The sequence below is a fragment of the Pyrus communis genome, chromosome 6, assembly GCF_963583255.1.
Source record: "Pyrus communis chromosome 6, drPyrComm1.1, whole genome shotgun sequence".
Classification (NCBI taxonomy): Eukaryota; Viridiplantae; Streptophyta; class Magnoliopsida; order Rosales; family Rosaceae; genus Pyrus; species Pyrus communis.
The window spans coordinates 12,871,018-12,890,811 of NC_084808.1; the positions used below are offsets into that span (position 1 = coordinate 12,871,018).

Consider the following 19,794-nt stretch of genomic DNA (forward strand, 5'->3'; position numbering starts at 1 on the left):
TTAAGTGACTTTGTTGTGTCTTTCAGGATGATCCAGAACTAAGTTAGGAACTTAGGCCAAACCAAAGTTTTAATTTTTCCTGCAGTTCCGGCACTCAATAAGCCGATCAATTTTTCCTGCAGTTCCGGTACTTGATTTTTCTTCGCCAGTTTTCAAATTCCATTTTCATTTTTCTTGATTAAGCAACGTTTTGACAAGATTTTATGGTGCTCCAAAGTATCAAATGCTTGAGGTTTTCTTAACCATATCTTTAATTAAAGATGCCAAAATCAAGATCATGTAATAGTCGAAAAGCTCAGAGTATCTTATACTCGGATTCATAGTAGAATATTTCATATGAATATATATATATATATATATATATATATATATATATATATATATATATATATATGCATGCACTTGATCTGCAGCAAGCCAGCACGGACATGTGAATGTGATGCCGCACAGTTTGTTATTTTTGCCTTTACGGTATTATACAATCCAATAAAGAGAGTGGATCATGTGACTTCAGCAGACTTTGCCTGTCGCTACAGTCTGCAGCTTAATATTACTATTAGTTTTAGATCTTAAGCAAACTGTTCATCATCATTGCACAAGATCAAATTCTCAACAGAGATTAGAGAACAAGGATAAGTATAAAATCAGTAAACACTTTCATGGACTTATTTTCATAGAACAAATTATTCTATTGTACTTAATTGTTAGTCTATATATTCTAGTGGTAAAGCACTTATCCACACATGGGACGAAAAGAACTTCTCCTTCTCAAACTTTGTAAAATAAATCACTAACGTGTAACATAATACATACATGAACAATGGTGTGCTTAATTTAATTTGTTTTCTAAGAATTAACATTAGTATGGCCAATTGGTGTAAAACATTAAATCTACATGCTAAGGGAAGAGGAGCACTACTTATGAGGTGCAGCAGCGACAAACAACTTGAAAGTAAAGTTGTAGTGTGAAAATTAAACATGCAGGCCAACATGGTTGAGACAGAAAAAAGCAAAAACTTAAAATGTCATGATATTCATGAGTGATGAGCGGAAGTCTTGTCACTCACTCACCCACTGGATCACAATTAGTTGACGAGTGCTCCTGTATTCTAACCCAGCAAAGTAATTTCCACCCAACAAATTTTGTAGTGTTCCCAGTTTGCCCTTTAAACAAAAACCAAAGACCAGAGAGAGAGGAAAAAGCAGAGTGTGGGAGCTGTTATGTTGGCAGCTACCCCGACACCCCCATCTCCTTTTTCACCGCCTCCCCGTCCCTTGTAACTGTCCTTCTCCATGTCTCTTTCTTTCGCTCTTCAAGATGTTGACATAGAGAGCCGTTGAGGAGAGAGATAAAAATCAAGGGCAATGTGACGGTGTCCCAAACAATTGCACCACGCCACACGTTGACTTTCTTGGTGTTGCATGACTGATTTAAAACATTGTCCGATTTCGTTTATGGAGAGATAGTGTTCTGCAGGAGGCGGAGGTAGGAAGTAGTTGGGGTATCAGTGGACAGTTCTGCATATTTATCTGATATTGTTTTTTTGTTTAGGTTTAGGCTTCAACCTGAGGGGCGAAATGAGAAGTTCAAAATTTGCTGGGTGGGAAGAAAAACACTCCAATATTTATTATTTCTTTAATATTTCCTTGTCTTGCATCGCACTCTTCCAACACTTTCGGTTGCTACTTTTTCATCATTCCCATCTGCAGTCTTGTTTACATATTAGTGTGTAGTGGTGTGTATACCCTCAATCACATCGCATCTCTCTCTCTCTCTCTCTCTCATGCTGATATCTGCCTCTCCTTCAGCACCCTCCATCATAACACCCTCTCGATTTCCTCAGCACGCCTTCTTTTTCCCTTTCTGGCGACAATTTATTAATTTACACGACCTAGCAAGCTTAATTGCTTCAGCCAAGAAAACTTTTCTAACTCCCAAGTCCCAAGAAAAAATGGGTCTTGAAATATCAGAAGACCAATTCAAGCCAATAACTCCAGTGCGAGTTGTCATTCCTATTCCACGAGCTTTAAACAACACAAAGGAGGAGGAGGAGGAGGAGGAGGAGGAGGCAGCGGCAGCGGAGGAGCTTTTGCATTTGGAACATGAAGAAGAATGCCACACACCCAAGTCACCTGCTGCTCATGTGATGGCGAAGCAACCACCATTAGTGTGTCCACCACCACCCAAGAAACCTCGCCAAGCTGCCAGAAGAAATTTTAGGAGGTTATGGCCTTCACAATCACAATGCTTTTTTAAGGTTCCAGACGATCTCGAATCACTGTTTATGGTTATCACTGGTACAAATACTCCTGCCAAAAAGATCAGAACCAGTTAAGGTTGTGATATTTATGCTCTATTAGTACGTAGTTTTTGAAATTAACATTATATGAAGTGCGTTCTTCTTGGAAGAGAAAATATTTCTTTTATTTATTATTTTTGTATTTTCGGATTGTAATTCTCCAACACATGATCTCTTCTCTTCATCCTTTTATTTGCAACCCAATTGTTATTAGCAACAATACAAATCGCTGTAAATGGCAAATGTTTATGTTGTATTTCAATTACGATTGGCTACAATTTTTTATTTTGTGTATTTTTGGATTGAAGACCATTCTCCCTTTAGTTTTTTTTTACCTCTCCTTTCATACGATTTTGAAATTTTGAGCAACTTTTCTTCTACAATTAAGCCTGAGATGCTAAAATTAGGTTTATGTGGAATTTTATGATATAATTCTTTTCTTTTTTAGGAGATAAATATATAGAGTACAATCCTGATTATGTTTAGCATAGAAAGTAGGAAGTTCTTTCTAGAAAAAGCACATGTTGTGTACTTCTTTTAAAAAGTACTTCAAATGCATTTTTTTAGAGTACTTGCATTTTTATTAAAAATTTCAATGTTCTTATAACAGAAGAGATTTTACTGAAATGTGTTTCAAAGCAAAAGTTATTTTTAAATAAGCAATTCCAAATGAGTCTAAAGAGAGATTAGGGTTTGCTTAGCGAAATGTGTTTGTGTCATGTGGGACTAGGAATTTTACTGGGACATAATAAGGCGGATCAGATTACAAATACCTGGGGAATAGTCATAGACTCAAAGAGTCTGATCGGTCTAAGCTACCTAAATGGGGACAAACGATGCCACACATTCTATTGATAGTAAGCGAGGTCCCTTGACCTTGCTGAGATTGACCATGCTTGCTCTTCAAGGTACGGAAACTTGATCCAACTGGGGACCATATTGGTTTCCTATAATCTTGGAGATTCCTACAATCCTACAAGAAAACAATATCTTTGCTAGATATCCTTTGGAATTCTCTCGGTTTAATATGGATATCATTATCCTAAAAGAATTCTCTCCCGACTAGTTTAAATACCCTCATCTAGGGCATATCTCTGGTAGTGGTTTCATACGCATACTTTGCTTAATAGCCCATTGCTTGAGTTTTATATCATATTTATATTGATTTGACCGTCGAAGAGCCTTTGGTTGGTACCCAAGGTTATTCGCAGTTGTTTGCTCTTGTTTGTAGGTGGCCGAATTTGCACAATTCAACCACCTACAATGGTGCAAAACTTTGGTTCCAACATGTTCCGTATTCTAATTTTAATTACAATATGAAATAAATTTAAATAGGAAACATATCATCAAATTATAATAATAACCAATGTTCTAAAAGACGCTAGAAGCTAGTCGGGCGACGGGTTGGGGCCTAGCGCCTAGCGCCTAGGCGCCCAAGCGAGGACTAGGTGAGGGCCGAAGCGGACTAGGTGGATTTAAGTAAGTTTATTATATATTGTATAAATAAGTGTCTATTTATGCTTAAAAAACACATATAATTATGTTGGTATACATAAATTACAAAAATAAAATGAGATATATATATATATTATAAAGTATTAGACCATATTAAAATCATGGGAAACAAGCATATAATGAGTATTCATCAAAGTATTCAACAAGTCTCTTACATCTTATTGAAAAATTAAAATGCAAAATGAAGGTTATCGATTTTCTGCCTAAGTGAGAGTCAAGACCTAGGTGGGTTTAGGCGGGCTAGGCAGACGCCTAAGTGGGTCTAGGTGCACTTTCTTAATTTTCAAACGCCTAGAGACTAATCGAGGCTACGGCCAACCGCCTAGCACCTAAGCAGCGCTAAGCGGGGATTTTTAGAATAGTGATAATAACAATTAATCAACAGCCTACAAGTGAGCTGACATTATCAACATCCCTCAAGATGGTGCATAGATGTCGCTACTACCCAACTTGCCGAATGAGATTTACCCAAACTATATTTGTCAAGATATCCGCCAATTGATCTCCTTAATAAATTATCTTTCTAGCTCAACATGTTTGGTACGATTACGTTGAACTAGATTCATCACAAACTTACAAGCAAATCCAAGTTCTGTAAGTAGTCTTCTAAACCAAATAACTTTATAAGTCCCTTAGCCATTTCTCTATACTCAACTTGTCACACCCCAATCCCGAGCTACGTCTAAGATCAGCACGTGACGTTAGAACGTAATTGTACAACTTATACAACATAGCAGTTAACATATAATTTACATACTGGTGGGGTCTCTTCCACTTATATACAACACACAAGTCTGCAAAGTAATTGTAAGGTACACGGTGAACCTAGTCACTCCAAGCGCTCAATCTCCATCACTACTGCTAAAGACACCTTGTACCTATCAAAACATGTCAAACTACAAAAATGCCATCTACACCATGGAAATGGTGCATCGGGAAAAGAAAACCCGAATAAGCTATGAAGCTTGTGTGAGTGCCAATAATATGATGTATGTGATAAAAAAAGTCAATCGATCTCATTTATAAAACATTTCAAAAAGGAATAAGATTATTTCTCTTCCTATTCTCATCCCCTTCTCTCCCCTCCTCTCACAAATTGCTTTTTTTCTTCTTTTGGTTATTAAAAAATTAAAACAAAACGTTAACGTGATTTAACCGTAACCATTCAAATAGGAGGAAAGAAAAGGAAAGGAAGACTAGGAGGGAGAGAGAATCATATTCATTTCAGAAATCCTTTGCATGTATAAAGTAATCCTCGCTCGACAAATCTCGATAGGATACACACAAGCATTCAGCCGACTTTTCGTCCATACAAATAATAAAATAATAGGGCTAGAACCACCCTCACAGCCTTGTTCCACACCGCTTGTGTGGCAATCGACAGACTCTTGCTTGGACAAAGCCATTAATTTACCAGTTGTAAGCTTAGTAATTCCTTCCATGGCTGCCACTGCTGAAAAAGTCCAACATCCTGCAAGCATTTTATTACAATTAAATATCATGTTGTTTTTGTAGTATAAATTAAATAGTGGTTAATTTAACGAACATAGATTCGTATTTGGAGTACAAGAAACCATTTGGTTAAGCTCTAAGATTGTCTACAAATAAAATTGATTACCACATTGGCCTTGGTCCTTGATTGGTATCACGGCTCCTTTCTTCTCCAATCTATAGTTGGCGCTGTTGTAGTATTTTCATATGGGGTGTGCTATCCACACCTTTTTTTTACTTTTCATCGCACATTTCTAATTTTCGACCGTCAGATTGGATGATTTGAAAAATATCAAAGAATAAAAATTAACAGGGATATGTAGGAAGTAAAAATTTATATGAATAGCACATCCCTTTTCATATTTGAAAGTCGTCTTTGTGGAACATTCTTGCCCCATGAATCCATTTCTCGAGGCCTTGAACTCTTCATTTGTAAGGTCAGCAAATTGATTGACGCTCAACTTGTAAGGTTTGTTTGCGTCCCTATTGGAAGATTCTAGACTCCACGTTTTCCTTGAATATATTGAATATATTAAAACGCTTCTCCTCCTCGTTAATGTCGGTATATGCACGTCCATAACAAGTCATTCATTGCTCATATTTTCCGTACATTGATGCATCTTGGTGAGTGCGAGACGTGGCTTGAGAAGACAAAGCCCCCAAATAAAGATCTAGGTTACACAAATACAGTTGCAGTAGTAAGTCAATATTTGCTCATTCTAATTGCAATAAGTAGCAGGACCTGCACCAATGAAAGTTGCATTGCAGTCCCTTGAAATGTTTCGATAACTAGCGTTGCAGTATCATTAACTTTTGAATCCATTCCCTGTCCATTTCTAGTGATCGAACAACATTTCTATGCTCTGAGAAATTATATCTATCATAATTTGCAGACTGTCGCTGTTCAACATTGCAAAATATACATAGAAATTAAGGAAAACTAATGAAAATAATTTGAAAATTTTTAGGTTTTAATGATAAGGACAAAATAAAGGGTAAAATGAATAGTACAAAGATTGACTTTTTTGTGTAAAAATGTGGTTTTTCGTTAAAGTGAACAGTATCAGGAACTTTTCGTTAAAGTTTCCTAGAAATTATGGGACAAAAGATGAGTCTTCCTAACACAACACACCCTTAAGTGACGCGAATTAAAAGAACCACCATGATAAATACACATGTCATGACAAACATCAGAAGCCATGTGAAACAAGTAGTCTTGGACGTCTTCGAGTATATACCTGCTGCCCGTGTAGTGGCGTGACCAGTGCTTGCCAAGCTACTTTCAACAGCCTTCTCTGTAGAATCAAGTATCTGCACACAAGCCATAACTAATTTATGAGATCAACATACATGGCATTCCATCAGCACTCCATTTACATCTAAGACACACCAAAGAGTAAATAGATAAAAGTTTTTTATGTAACAATCGATGTTGCATTATTGCTGGGAACATTTTCCGATGATCGTCATATATCTGATGATAAAAGGGTTTTCGCTTGTGACAACGTACGTTCTATTACAATCATGACTAGCACAGTCAACAGCTTATATAGGAATACATATTGTGTTCCAAATTTTTCAGAGATCCAATAAAAGATACTCAGCAGCGTATCCTTCTTTTCCTATTGCAAGCCTCCCCAAACCCCTTTACTGTAAACTATTTCTCGACAAAAATTAAAGCAGTTCTCCTGTTACCACTTAAATTCCTCGGCAGATTTTTTTTATTTTTTTATTTTTTTTATTTTTAGCCCGTCTCTTAGGAACTCATTACAGTCCCAACATTCGTTTCTTTGTTTAACATTTTCCTTTTCAAGAATTTCTCCTAATCTCACACCCTCTAAATCCAAAGCAATATTCACCAAAACTTCCCTTCAGTGTCGCCCTAAACAAATCAAACCACAGCCAGCTAAATCCAAAAAGTATTGACTCTATAGACATTACAACATCCTGCAATAGATATTTCAGGGTACTTACTTTTTCAGTGTTTTCCAGGGAGTGACTCATCATGAGACTACTCTCTTTGAGCTGCCTCGCCAATCCAACCATTTCATCCGTCAAATCCTCTTGAAGCTTTCTGTAAACAAGAGAGAAAAGTTTATAAGAATCGAAAACATAATGTGGAAAGGAAAGTAATTAACATTTGAAAGTCTTAACAGCTGAATTGTGTGTGTTCTACTTTATGGACATCAATTGACTTGGGATTGAGCAAATTTCCTCTCTAATAGTAACTGTATCTACTCTGATGTAAGGTTATCTGGTTCAAGGTCATGTTATTCGAGCCACCATCTGTTGGCAATGGTGTACAAGCATGCAGAGGGATCTTAGAATCGCTGCAGATGGCAGGAAAGACATGGGTTGGCCATGGACTAGGGTATGATCCTCCTAGTTCCTTAAGCACTCTGAATAACAGAGAGGCTGGGGTCCGTAGGCCAAGATTTATCTTTGGGTAGCGTCTTGCCTTTGTTACCATCAAAGTAAAGCACGAAATTGTACAGAATGAAGGAACACATCCCAAAGTTGCCTGACTATTGTTCTAAATTTATCTGATGTCCCAAGTGAGCATCCGTGTCCTCTCTATTTGTACAAAAACCATATGCATTTTTTTAAGCAAAAATCAACTTCTATTTTTACTAGAACAAAAGTAACTTCATATATTGAAAACACATATAACTGCATCGCTGTGTTAATTAATGACTGACATCCTAGAACTCCCGTTTTCAATTTCATCCAGTCTCATGACTCCGGTTTAATAGAAAAAAATTGAGATACTGTGAATATACCTATGCTTTTCAATGTGTGCTTGGGCTGCAGCATCCAGTTTGACAGGCCCTGAAGAATCAACACCAGCAGTCTCACAAGTTCCATCTTCAGTACTTGAGATAGGCCTTTTTAACAAAAACATAGTTAAAATAAAACAAGTTATTGCAGACAAAATATCACTAAGAAGGAGCTGAAACCATAGTGATCCCAACTATCATTCACTTACACAAATCTCCTTCTCAAACCTGGAGAAGGGGGAATCTGATTGTCTCCTGTATCAGAAGAGTTTGCTTTGACAGAAATTCTTGCAAGGGGCTCTTCGGGCGTTTGAATATCAGGCTGGGAATTGGCGAAAGAAATCACAGTTAGGAGCAAGGAACTCCATATATTGCACATATATACATTACATTCTTCGACCAAAAAACAAACAATACATTACATTCTAAAGAAATATTTGCTTGCCAAACTGTTAATCAGGTATACTATGCCAGATTCACAATATTCGATATACCATGTCAGATATCTAGCAATAGAACATTATCCATATATTAGAGATTCACTCTTGAGATGCCATGAACTGACACAACAAATTACATGTAGCATGAAATGGCGTGAGCACTTGAACTATAAACTATCTCTAGAAATTGTTCCCCGCATAAGAACTAAAAGCTGTCCAACCATCCATCACAGCTGAGAAAAAAACCCTGTAATATGTTAGTTGTCATGTCAACCAATCTCCCAAGAAATTTGTTTCAGCCTAACAATATTTTGTTTCTCATACTTTATCATTATAATTTCCCGGCTTTCAAACTAAATCTACCATTAGTAAAATTGATTCGAATCATAGAAATTCACAGAACATTGTAAATTAAAGTACACATTTTGCAGATGTAACTGGTTTAAAGTACATAAAACCAACACTTCAACAAAAGGCAACGTGTATGCTTTCTAGATCATATGCACGCACTGGTGGAGCAGCTAATTTGGAAGCAATGGCTTCAATCTTCTCTGAATAGTCACTCAAAACAGCCTTTGAAACTCTGGGTATAAAATTGAAGATAATGATATCAATTAGTAAACTAAGAATGTTGCAAACTCTTAAGTAGGGCACAGTATCAAGAAAATACATAGAAATAGAGAAGATGAAAATGTTGATCTGTGTAGCCACCATTAGTACCCAGTATCAAGAAAATAGTGTTTGGAATGTGAATCAATATTTCCATCATACCTAACAAAATCTGTAACGGTTTGTAAGGTAAAAGAAAGGAAGCATATTGGAACATGCATCAAACTATTGAACAAATAATCGTTAAACAAAAGTAAATCAAGGGAGAAAATAAAACACATACTGACCTTGGTAAGCCTTCAGGAGTTCTCTCTTCAGCTAGTTGTTCTACCAGTTCTCGTAAAGTAGCAACATACTGCAAAGTAGCAGTACTTAGTCAAAACACACACAAAAAAAAAACCTAGAACTGTAAATATCATGCCGAGAAACCGGAAATGGTTGGCACAAAGCAATTACCTGCAAATGGATAAAACTTTGTAACCTATAATTCTAATAACAACATACATGTACAAGTTTTGCCTGGTTCTGTTGCTGAGGCGCAGCTGCAAGCAGCCTCTTCAAATTCACCTCTGTTTTACTGATTCTCATCCCAAAATCCTACACCATTGAACAAACATAAAACAACAAACGATTCAACACTCAACCAACACCCATGAAACCTTCACTTTTTAGTTAATGATCTCTATGCCTTGTTTTTTTATCTAAACGTCCTATTATCAAACAGCTATTGGAAATGGTTTGAGTTATAAAACCTGACCCTGAACAGGCCTGACTCTTATCGAATAGCTCTCGAAACTTCGATGTGCGAAAACCGAAACAAAGAAATGGATCCCAAATCTCATCCCACAATGAACAATGAACCAGAGTTACATGAACAAAAAACAATAGGAACATTTCAAGCTGTACAAAACTAAACACATCATACATCCAATCCCATCCCATTCAAAATTCCAATACCCAATTGTAAAGAATAAATAGAAAGTGTTCAAAGTCTAACCTTTTAATTCGCCCAAACAAATTCCAATTGAATCGTTCGTCAGTCTCCCGCAGCTAAAATCAGGAATTGGGTTCTCTTTGTTTACTGGATTTTGATTCCGAAAATGGGATTTATTCGAATTTGATGATTGCCTGCGAACAGGTTGCGAATCAGCCGAGGAGATGAAGGGGGTCAGTTTCTCTGGTGTTTTCTTCTTCGATTGCAGACCAAAGATTGATGGAGGTTGAAGGAGAAGAATAGGAAATGAAAAAGTTTCTACCACACGAAACTCGACTTTTATGTCACTTTTCCTACTCGAACTCAGATTCAAATTCGCCACAATCCCTACAACTCGATTTTTGTTATATTTTGCCTAGATCCTATCTATTTAGTTTTCTTTTTCTTTTTTTTTTCTTTTTTATCGAACCTATCTATTTAGTTAATTAACCATGAAATTTATTTATCTTGCATGAGTGAAGTTTTGGCACAACAGAAAATTATTTTTTTGTGACCAAAAGGTCACGAGTTTAAGTCGTGGAATCAGTCTCTTTGAAAGCAAGGATAAGGCTGCGTACAATAGACGTTCCCCTCCCCAACTCTCATAAAGCGAGGAGTATTGTTGGCTTGGGGTCTCCACTAAACAGTTAATTGTAAGCGGTTAAATGTTTCTATTGGAACCAAACTTGCGCACATTTGCAGACTAGGCAAAGTCCAGTTGGTTGAATCCAAATAGGATATATATCTCCAAGAATGAGTGTAGTTCTTGTTGTACTTTTATGCGCAAACGGAAACGAATTCTAACTAAGTACCAAATATCAACATCGTATATAAAAGCTAGAAACAATCTCAAAAAAACAAAAGAGATTTAACATGGTTTGACGTAAAGCCTACAACCACAGGTGAAGCATAGCGAGGAATTTCACTAAACAAACAAAGATTACAAAAGAGTGTTTAAACTCACATAACTCAAATCCCACAAATTACAAACCTTAAACCAAACAAGTAGATAACCCAAAACAAATGGATAAGATTCTCCCAAATTGCTCTCTAACTCACAATCTCACTAATTAACTCTCACCAAATTACCACATGAATAAGCCAACCAAAATAAATCAACCCTAATGTCCTATAAATAAACCAACCCTAATGACCAGGTACATAGAAAGAGAAGGAGAAAGAGGGAGAGAGTACTTGGTCAAGCTTTATCCGGTAAACCCTAGAGAGGGTACTTCTTCTTTCTAGTAATCGGAGTAACAGAGCTCAATCTGTTCCGAAACTATATAAATCGCATAAAGAATGCTTGAGATCATGTCGCTTTACCCCTTTTTTTTATCGACAAAATTGTTTTGTGTGAGAACTCAAGGTTTAATATCGTCCGTTGATCCATTTGGGAACAAGTTTCATAGTTGATTGGGCTCCAGTGCATTTCAAGAAAAACGTGGTTCTATTGTCAACGCCTATCTATAAAAAGCACCTAAAGGGCAGAGGCAAGGCAGTAAAATTGTCCTTACTATTTATTTTAAATAATTATTTTTATGCAAATCTATCCGTTTGAAAAGAAGAATGACTATCCATTTGGAAAGAAGAAGGACAAGAGCAAGAGCGTTAATATTCACAAATATCATATATATTTAATCGATGGACCTTATTTTTTTGTATGTTTAGGCAATTGAGCAGCCCTTGCCCTACCTTTCATTTCACCGCTAACACTTGCTCTAAGGTGTCATGTTATGGTGGACTAAATCTATTCAATGATTGTTGGAGCAATATTAGAAAATATGAAAATAATAATAAAATTCTAATAATAATAATCATAAAGAGAATCACAACATCAATTATGTAGAAGATTAATATAAACAACTAGTGAGAAAGTTAGAAATACTGATAAGCTTGGAGATTGAGGCTTGCATAAATGGAATGTCCTAAAGACAGAATTTTGCCCCTACTCTTGTGCTTGTAGTTCGGTAGGAGTCCGTCTCCTAAAATTCAACAATTTATAATCCGAAGTCAAAACACTTTAATCTTAAAACTCTGGCAAATTTTTTATATTTCGTACTCTCAAGACACGATTTGGAATTTAACAAACTAAGAATGAGAGAAACAAATTGGGGAAACCCTATTTCTCTAGAGTAAAAATTAACTCTAATTTTCTTTCATTTAATACCCATGGTTTCATGGGTTTATATAGAACCCAATTACTCCTTATTAAAAAGATGTAGCTTTTCATCTATAAATATACATCATTTATCAAGGGAATACACCAAAATAACATAACATTTCTAAGAAATACGGTTAACACTATTCTTAATTCAATTTTTAAAATTATATATTACAATATTTCACATTATAATATATAATTTCCAACAAGAAATACGTTTAGGCTATCAAAAATTATTAATTTAAAGAATATTGTGGGACTGTTGAAAACATTGGCAATATTGAAAACATTAGCAATGTTGAAAATGTTGGCAAATTAATGAATGCCCACACAGATTTTTCAATACCCACACATAGTAATATAGACTTTGGAAATGAAGGAGATCATATTTTTCAAAGGGTGTAATTAATACGTTTAGAGTTGCTTTGTAAATAGAGCGCTCCGACTGCTATCAAAATACACAAAAAAAAAAGAAAAGGAAAGATCAATAACATCAGTATCTATTCTTCCCTCTTTGATTTGTCATCCCTTTGGGTTATAATTATAGTGTAATATTTTACATCTGCTTCGCTCTTGTCATTAGTAAAGGTTATCTCTCTAACTTTTACCTATTTATAAAACATTATCAGCACAACTCTCTAAAAATCTAACCATTTTCTCATTTCTCTTCACCGAACGAAAGAAAAAAAAAAAAGTTTCCTCTAAGGATTTTACTGTTCATCTTCTTCCTCTATCTCAACTGCTGGACATACCCTGGAGAAGAACTGTTTGCACCATGCCTGCTTTTAGTTCTCAACCTAGCAGTTACATGTATATTTGATTTCTTGTTTGGTGTAGATCTTGATTACTAACTCAGTGTTTATTTATGTTAATTTTATTGCAATCCAAGATGGTGCGGTACAATCGTCTATCTTGAACTGCAAATTTACTCTTACTACAATCCAAGATGGTGCGATATCATCGCCTATCTTGGACTGCAGATCTAATTTTACTACAAATTTTAGGTGGGGCGATATAATCGCCCACCCTACCATGCGTATTTAAATTTACCTGCTATTTAATTTCATTACAATTTTAGGTGGTGCGGTATAATCGCCCACCCTGCTATGCGTATTTAAATTTTCCTGCTACTTGAGTGGTGCGGAATAATCGCACATCCTATATTATGTTATTTCAATAAGAATGGTGTGGTACAATCACCCTCCTCATTCACTTTGAAAATCTCGACCCTGAAGTTTCGAGTGCTTATCACTTTGACCTGAAGATCAAAATGAAAAATTTGTAAGAACCAGAAGTTCTAACACTACATATCTCCAGAATACATATTATTGCAAGTTCTTACACATCTAAGTTTTCTTTCAGAAAAGAAAATGGCGAACTTGGAAAAACTTGATTTTGTTACCCTGGACATTACTGGGAATAACTACCTTACCTGGGTAGTGGATACCAAGATCCATTTGGAGGCAGGGAATCTTGGAGAAACAATCAAGGAGGAGAACAGTGCATCTTCTCAAAATCGGGCGAAGGCCATGATCTTTATCTGTCGCCACCTTGATAAAGGACTAAAGAGCGAGTACTTAATGGTTGAAGATCCGTTAGCTCTCTGGAAAGCATTGAGAAACATATACAATCACCAGAAAATGGTGATTCTTCCAAGAACTTGTTATGAGTGGACTCACCTAAGGATCTAGGATTTCAAGTCAGTGGCTGAGTACAATTCTGCGATGTTCAGAATTAGCTCCCAGATGAAACTCTGTAGGGAAACCATCGCTGAGGAAGATATGCTGGAAAAGGCTTTCAGCACATTTCATGCCTCAAATGTGCTCCTGCAGCAACAATATAGAAAGCGAGGTTTCACTGAATACAACCAGCTGATATCTGTGCTCCTGGTAGCTGAACAAAATAATGGGTTCCTGATGAAAAATCATCAGTCCCGACCTATTGGATATGCATCATTCCCAAAAGTGATTGATGTTTCCTTCGAATTGAACGTCACATCCTCTGGTGGCAATAATCATAAATGAGGATGTGGCCACAGGCAAGGACGGTGGAACAGGAAAGGCAAGAATCATGGAGTCCAGTTTCATAACCAGGTTCCAAGGCATAATTCAGGCTCGAGCTTTAAAAATGTGAATCATCACAAAGGCAAAGCTCATATAAGCAATGCTCCCAGAAACTCTGAAGGAGTCTACCATAGGTGTGGTGGCAATGGGCACTGGGCGCATAATTGTCGTACCCCAAAGCATCTAGTGGATCTATATTTAGCCTCCATCAAAGAGAAGGGTGTTAGATCAATTTTCTCGACCAGGCTAAACCAATAGATGTACATGATCCAGTGTGTGACTTATCAGGGCAGTTGAACACAACCCACCTAGATGTCTCGGACTTCATTGTGGAAAGAGGAATGAAATATACCGGTCTGATTGAATCATTTATGTTTGATAAAGCATGGATAAGCATTATGGTCCTTCTCAAAACAAAAGAAATTATGGAGATATTTGTCTTACAGACTGCACAACCACTCATACAATACTTCGAGATCAAAAGTATTTCTCAATATTGATGCTTACAAAAGTAACGATAACAACAATATCAAACCCTTCAGATGTAATTGAAGGCTCAGGGAAAGTTCAGATTATGTTACCAAATGGAACAATATTGTCCATACATAATGTGTTGTACGCTACTCAATCTACTCAAAATTTGTTAAGTTTTAAAGACATACGTTTAAATGGATACCACATTGAAACAAAAAGTGCATAAAATGTGAAGTATCTATGCATTACCTCCAATGATACCCAGAAGCGTATATTGGAGAAGTTGCATGGTTTGACGAGTGAATTGTATTATACATACATAAAGACAGTTGAATCACATACTGTCATGAACCATAAGTTCATTAATTCAAAAGTTTACATGTTTTGGCTTGACCATCTGGGTCACCCAAGATCTACCATAATGCGTACGATCATTACCAACTCTAATGGACATCCATTATTAATAGACACATTGCTATCTCAAATGATAACCCTTGCAAAGCTTGTTCTCAAGGGAAGTTGGTAATTAGACCATCATAACTAAAGGTTGATGCTAAATCCCTATTATTTTTGCAAAGAATTCAAGAGGATATTTGTGGGCCTATTCAACCATCCTATGGACTATTCCGATATTTTATGGTTTTGGTTGATGCATCTACTGGTCATATGTTTATCTCTTGTCTACTCGGAATGTAGCTTTTGTGAGACTTCTTGCTCAGATAATTAAGTTGCAAGCACAGTTCTGAGCTTACCCCATTAAGTCAATCCGACTTGATAACGGTGGTGAATTTACATCTCAAACTTTTGATGATTACTGCATGACATTAGGCATTGATGTTGAACACCCTGTTTCTCATGTCCATACTCAAAATGGTTTAGCATAAGCATTGATCAAGCAGTTTCAGTTAATAGTCTGCACTCTGCTCATGAAAATAAAATTGTCAATTTCTACATAAGGACATGCCATCTTACATACTGCATCATTTGTTCAATTGAGAACTATAGCCAACCACCAATACTCCTCAATACAACTCGTGTTTGGGCATCAGCCAAACATTTCACATTTACAAGTTTTTGGTTGTGCTGTTTATGTACCTATTGCACCACCACAACGCACTAAAATGGGACCTCAGCGCCGACTGGGAATTTATATGGGTTTTGATTCATCATCTATCATTAGATATTTGGAACCCTTGACAGGTGATATGTTTACAACTCGTTTTGCTGATTGTCCCTTTGATGAGATAGTCTTCCCATCATTAGGAGGAGAAAAAACCTTTCCAGAAGAACAACAAGAGTTGACATAGGTTGTTCCCACCTTATCTCATTTTGATTCTCGAAGCATTCAGTGTGAAAATGAAGTAAAAATGATCGTTCATCTTCAAAGTATTGTCAATCAAATGCCAGATGCATTTAATGATGCTATGAAAGTGACAAAATCACATATACCAGCTGCAAATGCACCTAGAAGAATTGATGTCCCTATTGGACAAAATAAAGTGGTAGGGAACGATTCATCTGGTGCACGCCTGAAGCGTGGTAGACCTTCAAGTTCAAAAGATTCAGCCCCTCGAAAGAGAAAGATAAGGGCACAACTGAATCCAAATGAAATCATTCAAGAAGAGAAAATGAATGACAAATCCACAATTCATGATTCTGTACTTTCAGAAAAAGAAAATGTCTTTGATGAGACACATGTACCCGAAGAAACAAAGGTACATGAAAGCAAAGAAATCTCCATAAATTATACTTGTACTAATGAATTGTGGGATCAAAATGAAATAATCATCGACGACATGTTCGGATTCGTAGTAGCCAATGAAATCATATTAAGTGATGATCTTAAACCCCGATCTGTTGATGAATGCAAACAGAGACAAGATTGGCCTAAGTGGAAAGTTGAAATCCAGGCAAAATTAAATTCCTTGGAAAGACAAAATGTTTTTGGACCAGTAGTTCAAACCTCGCCTGGTGTAAACCCTGTGGGTTACAAATAGGTATTCACAAGGAAACGTAATGAGAAAAATGAGATTGCAAGATATAAAGCATAACTCGTTGCACAAGGCTTTTTGCAAAGACCTGGAATTGATTATGAGGAGACATAATCTTCTGTAATGGACGCAATTACGTCCCGTTACTTAATAAGTTTAGTGGTTTCAGAAAAACTTGACATGCGACTTATGGATGTCATCACCGCGTATCTATATGGAGAATTAGATACTGACATATATATGAAAGTCCCAGAAGGACTTAAGTTGCCTGAAACAACTAACATACCATGAGGTATAATCTCAATCAAATTAAGGCGATCATTGTATAGGCTTAAACAATCTAGACGAATGTGATACAATCGTCTCAGTGAGTATTTGATCAAAGAAGGGTATATCAACAATGTCATTTGCCCTTGTGTGTTCATTAAGAAATCCAACTCTGAATTTGCTATAATGGCAGTATATGTCGATGATATAAACTTAGTTGGAACCCTTGAAGAGCTCAATAAAAATGCTGAATATCTGAAAAGCGAATTTGAAATGAAAGACCTTGGAAAAACAAAATTTTGTTTCGGCCTACAGATCGAGCATTCTGCTAATGGAATTTTGGTCCACCAATCAACTTACATTGAAAAAATCCTGAAGCGATTTGGTATGGACAAGGCTTATCCACTAAGCTCGCCAATGGTCGTTCATTCTTTGGACGTTAAGAAAGATCCATTCCATCTAAAAGAAGATGATGAACTGGTCATTGGTCCATAAGTACCATATTTGAGTGCAATAGGTGTTTTATTGTATTTAGCACAATGTACTACACCAAATATAGCTTTTTCAGTCAACTTGTTAGTAAGGTATAGCTCTACTCCAACAATTCATCATTGGAAGGGAATCAAAGATATATTGCAATACCTTCGTGGGACAACAGACATGTGTCTCTTTTACTCAAAGAAATCCACAAATGACCAGGTTCTTGTTGGATATACAGATGCTGGTTTTCTTTCTGATCCGCATAAAGCCCACTCACAAACTGGATATATGTTCAAGAATGGAGATACATCAATCTCATGGCGCTCAACAAAGCAAACATTAGTTGCTACATCTTCAAATTATTCAGAAATACTTGCTTTACATGAAGCAAGTCGTGAATGTGCTTGGTTAAGATCAATGATCCATCATATCCGGAATTCATGTGGTCTAACTTCTACGACAGACACTCAAACTGTCATCCATGAAGATAATGCAGCCTGTGTTACCCAAATGAAGGAAGGATTCATCAAGGGCACTAAGACCAAACACATATCTCCAAAGTTTTTCAGTGCACATGAGCTTCAGAAGGCTAAAATTATTGAAGTCGGACAAATCCGTTCCAATGAAAATCTGGCAGACCTGTTCACTAAGTCTCTACCAAAGTGCACATTTCAGAAGTTAGTGCAAAGTATCAGATTACGTCGACTTATCAATCAGATAAATTTGGAGAATGCGGAATTAGGGGGGAGATATATATTAGGGTGCATCCATGATAAATGCATATTGTACTCTTTTTCCTTCAATTAGGATTTTTCCCACTGGTTTTTCCTATCAAGGTTTTAACGAGGCAACATAAGCATATTTAACACTATATCAATAATCCAGGTAAAGTTGTACTTCTTTTCTTTCGCTATGGTTTTTTCCCACTAGGTTTTTCCAAGCAAGGTTTTAACGAGGCAACTAATGTTGATATGTGGGCATCCAAGGAAGAGTGTTGAAAACATTGGCAGTATTGAAAATATTGGCAATGTTGAAAATGTTGGCAAATTAATGAATGCCCACACAGATTTTTCAATACCCGCACATAGTAATGTATACTTTGGAAATGAAGGAGATCGTATTTTTCAAAGGGTGTAATTAATACGTTTGGAGTTGCTCTACAAATAGAGCACTCCGACTGCTATCAAAATACACTGAGAAAAAAGGAAAGATCAATAACATCAGTTTCTATTCCTCCCTCTTTGATTAGTCAGCTCTTTGTGTTATAGTTACAGTATGATATTTTACACCTGCTTCACTCCTGTCATTAGTAAAGGTTATCTCTCTAACTTTTTCCTATTTATAACAGGGACTAATTTTTTTTTTTACTTTCAGCAATGCAAGGCTAAATCTTTGTATCTCAGCTTCGGATGTACCTACGTACCTAGCTCTTGGCTTAATTTAGCCTTGATTCGTTTTGCAGATTCATTTTGACTCTTGAGGGAGACAAGTTTTGCACAATTTAGGCTAAAAGTATCATACATCCCTTGGCTAAAGATGCCTCAAGAATAAGTCCAGGGGTTGAATTTTACCCAAACAATTGGGCTAAAAGACAAAAGCCACTTAAAAACCCATCTCCACTGACCCAATCTTGCCATGGCAACAGATGGAGCCCACAAACTCGAGCAACATCCCATTCAACTTTTGGCAGAGATTGCGTCTGAGGAAATATAATGTAACGACGACATCAACCACGTTTCTATCTCAGCAAATTCTGATCAATATGCTCAGAAAGTTAATTTCATCAAATGATTGGGTACTAATTGATTAATTCAAATCACGTCTATGTTAAACCTTATTGACAAGTAACAAGGTATTGGCATATATATATATGATGACATTACTTCTAGCACATTTTTTTCTCCTCGTAGATTCTTGTTTATTTTAGCATTTAGATTGAATAAAATAAAACAAAATTAAAAGACATGAATTTTAGTATGAAAAATAGTAAATTATTGTGCTCAAATTGTTTCCCTTCTTTTTAATTTCTTCTTTCTTTTAATAAAATGTGGACAGAAAATTCAAATTTAAGACATGTCCATTGTGAATTGTGAAGAGAGAGTATGCCTATACTATTAGGTAATTGGTTATATATCAAACCCCATTTGGTTGACAAAGAAAATAAAATGTGATTTTATTGATTTAAAACCCAAAAATTGAGTACAAGGGATGGACAGCAATTATCCCCCAAATCTCCTAATTGCCTCTCTATCA

At 36.3% G+C, this 19,794-nt stretch overlaps 2 protein-coding genes across 3 annotated transcripts; one reads left to right on the forward strand and one right to left on the reverse strand.

Moving 5' to 3' along the window:
- Positions 1–5,033: 5,033 nt before the first annotated feature.
- Positions 5,034–10,499, reverse strand: LOC137737498 (uncharacterized). 2 transcript variants are annotated; one of them, XM_068476997.1, is made up of 9 exons: positions 10,130–10,499; positions 9,637–9,729; positions 9,420–9,487; positions 9,034–9,106; positions 8,293–8,405; positions 8,087–8,191; positions 7,281–7,380; positions 5,434–6,617; positions 5,034–5,286 (listed from the first exon to the last, which is right to left on the reverse strand). In XM_068476997.1, the coding sequence occupies exons 2-8, from the start codon at positions 9,718–9,720 to the stop codon at positions 6,441–6,443; spliced, it is 720 nt and encodes a 239-aa protein (XP_068333098.1). In that variant the 5' UTR covers positions 9,721–9,729; positions 10,130–10,499; the 3' UTR covers positions 5,034–5,286; positions 5,434–6,440. The 2 variants fall into 2 exon arrangements, with proteins under 2 accessions (XP_068333098.1, XP_068333099.1); XM_068476998.1 differs by lacking the exons at positions 9,420–9,487; positions 9,637–9,729; positions 10,130–10,499 and adding an exon at positions 9,194–9,413.
- A 3,137-nt stretch (positions 10,500–13,636) lies between these two features.
- LOC137736055 (uncharacterized) lies at positions 13,637–14,290 on the forward strand. The gene is made up of 2 exons (XM_068475396.1): positions 13,637–13,860; positions 13,999–14,290. The coding sequence occupies exons 1-2, from the start codon at positions 13,637–13,639 to the stop codon at positions 14,288–14,290; spliced, it is 516 nt and encodes a 171-aa protein (XP_068331497.1).
- The last annotated feature ends 5,504 nt before the right edge of the window (positions 14,291–19,794 follow it).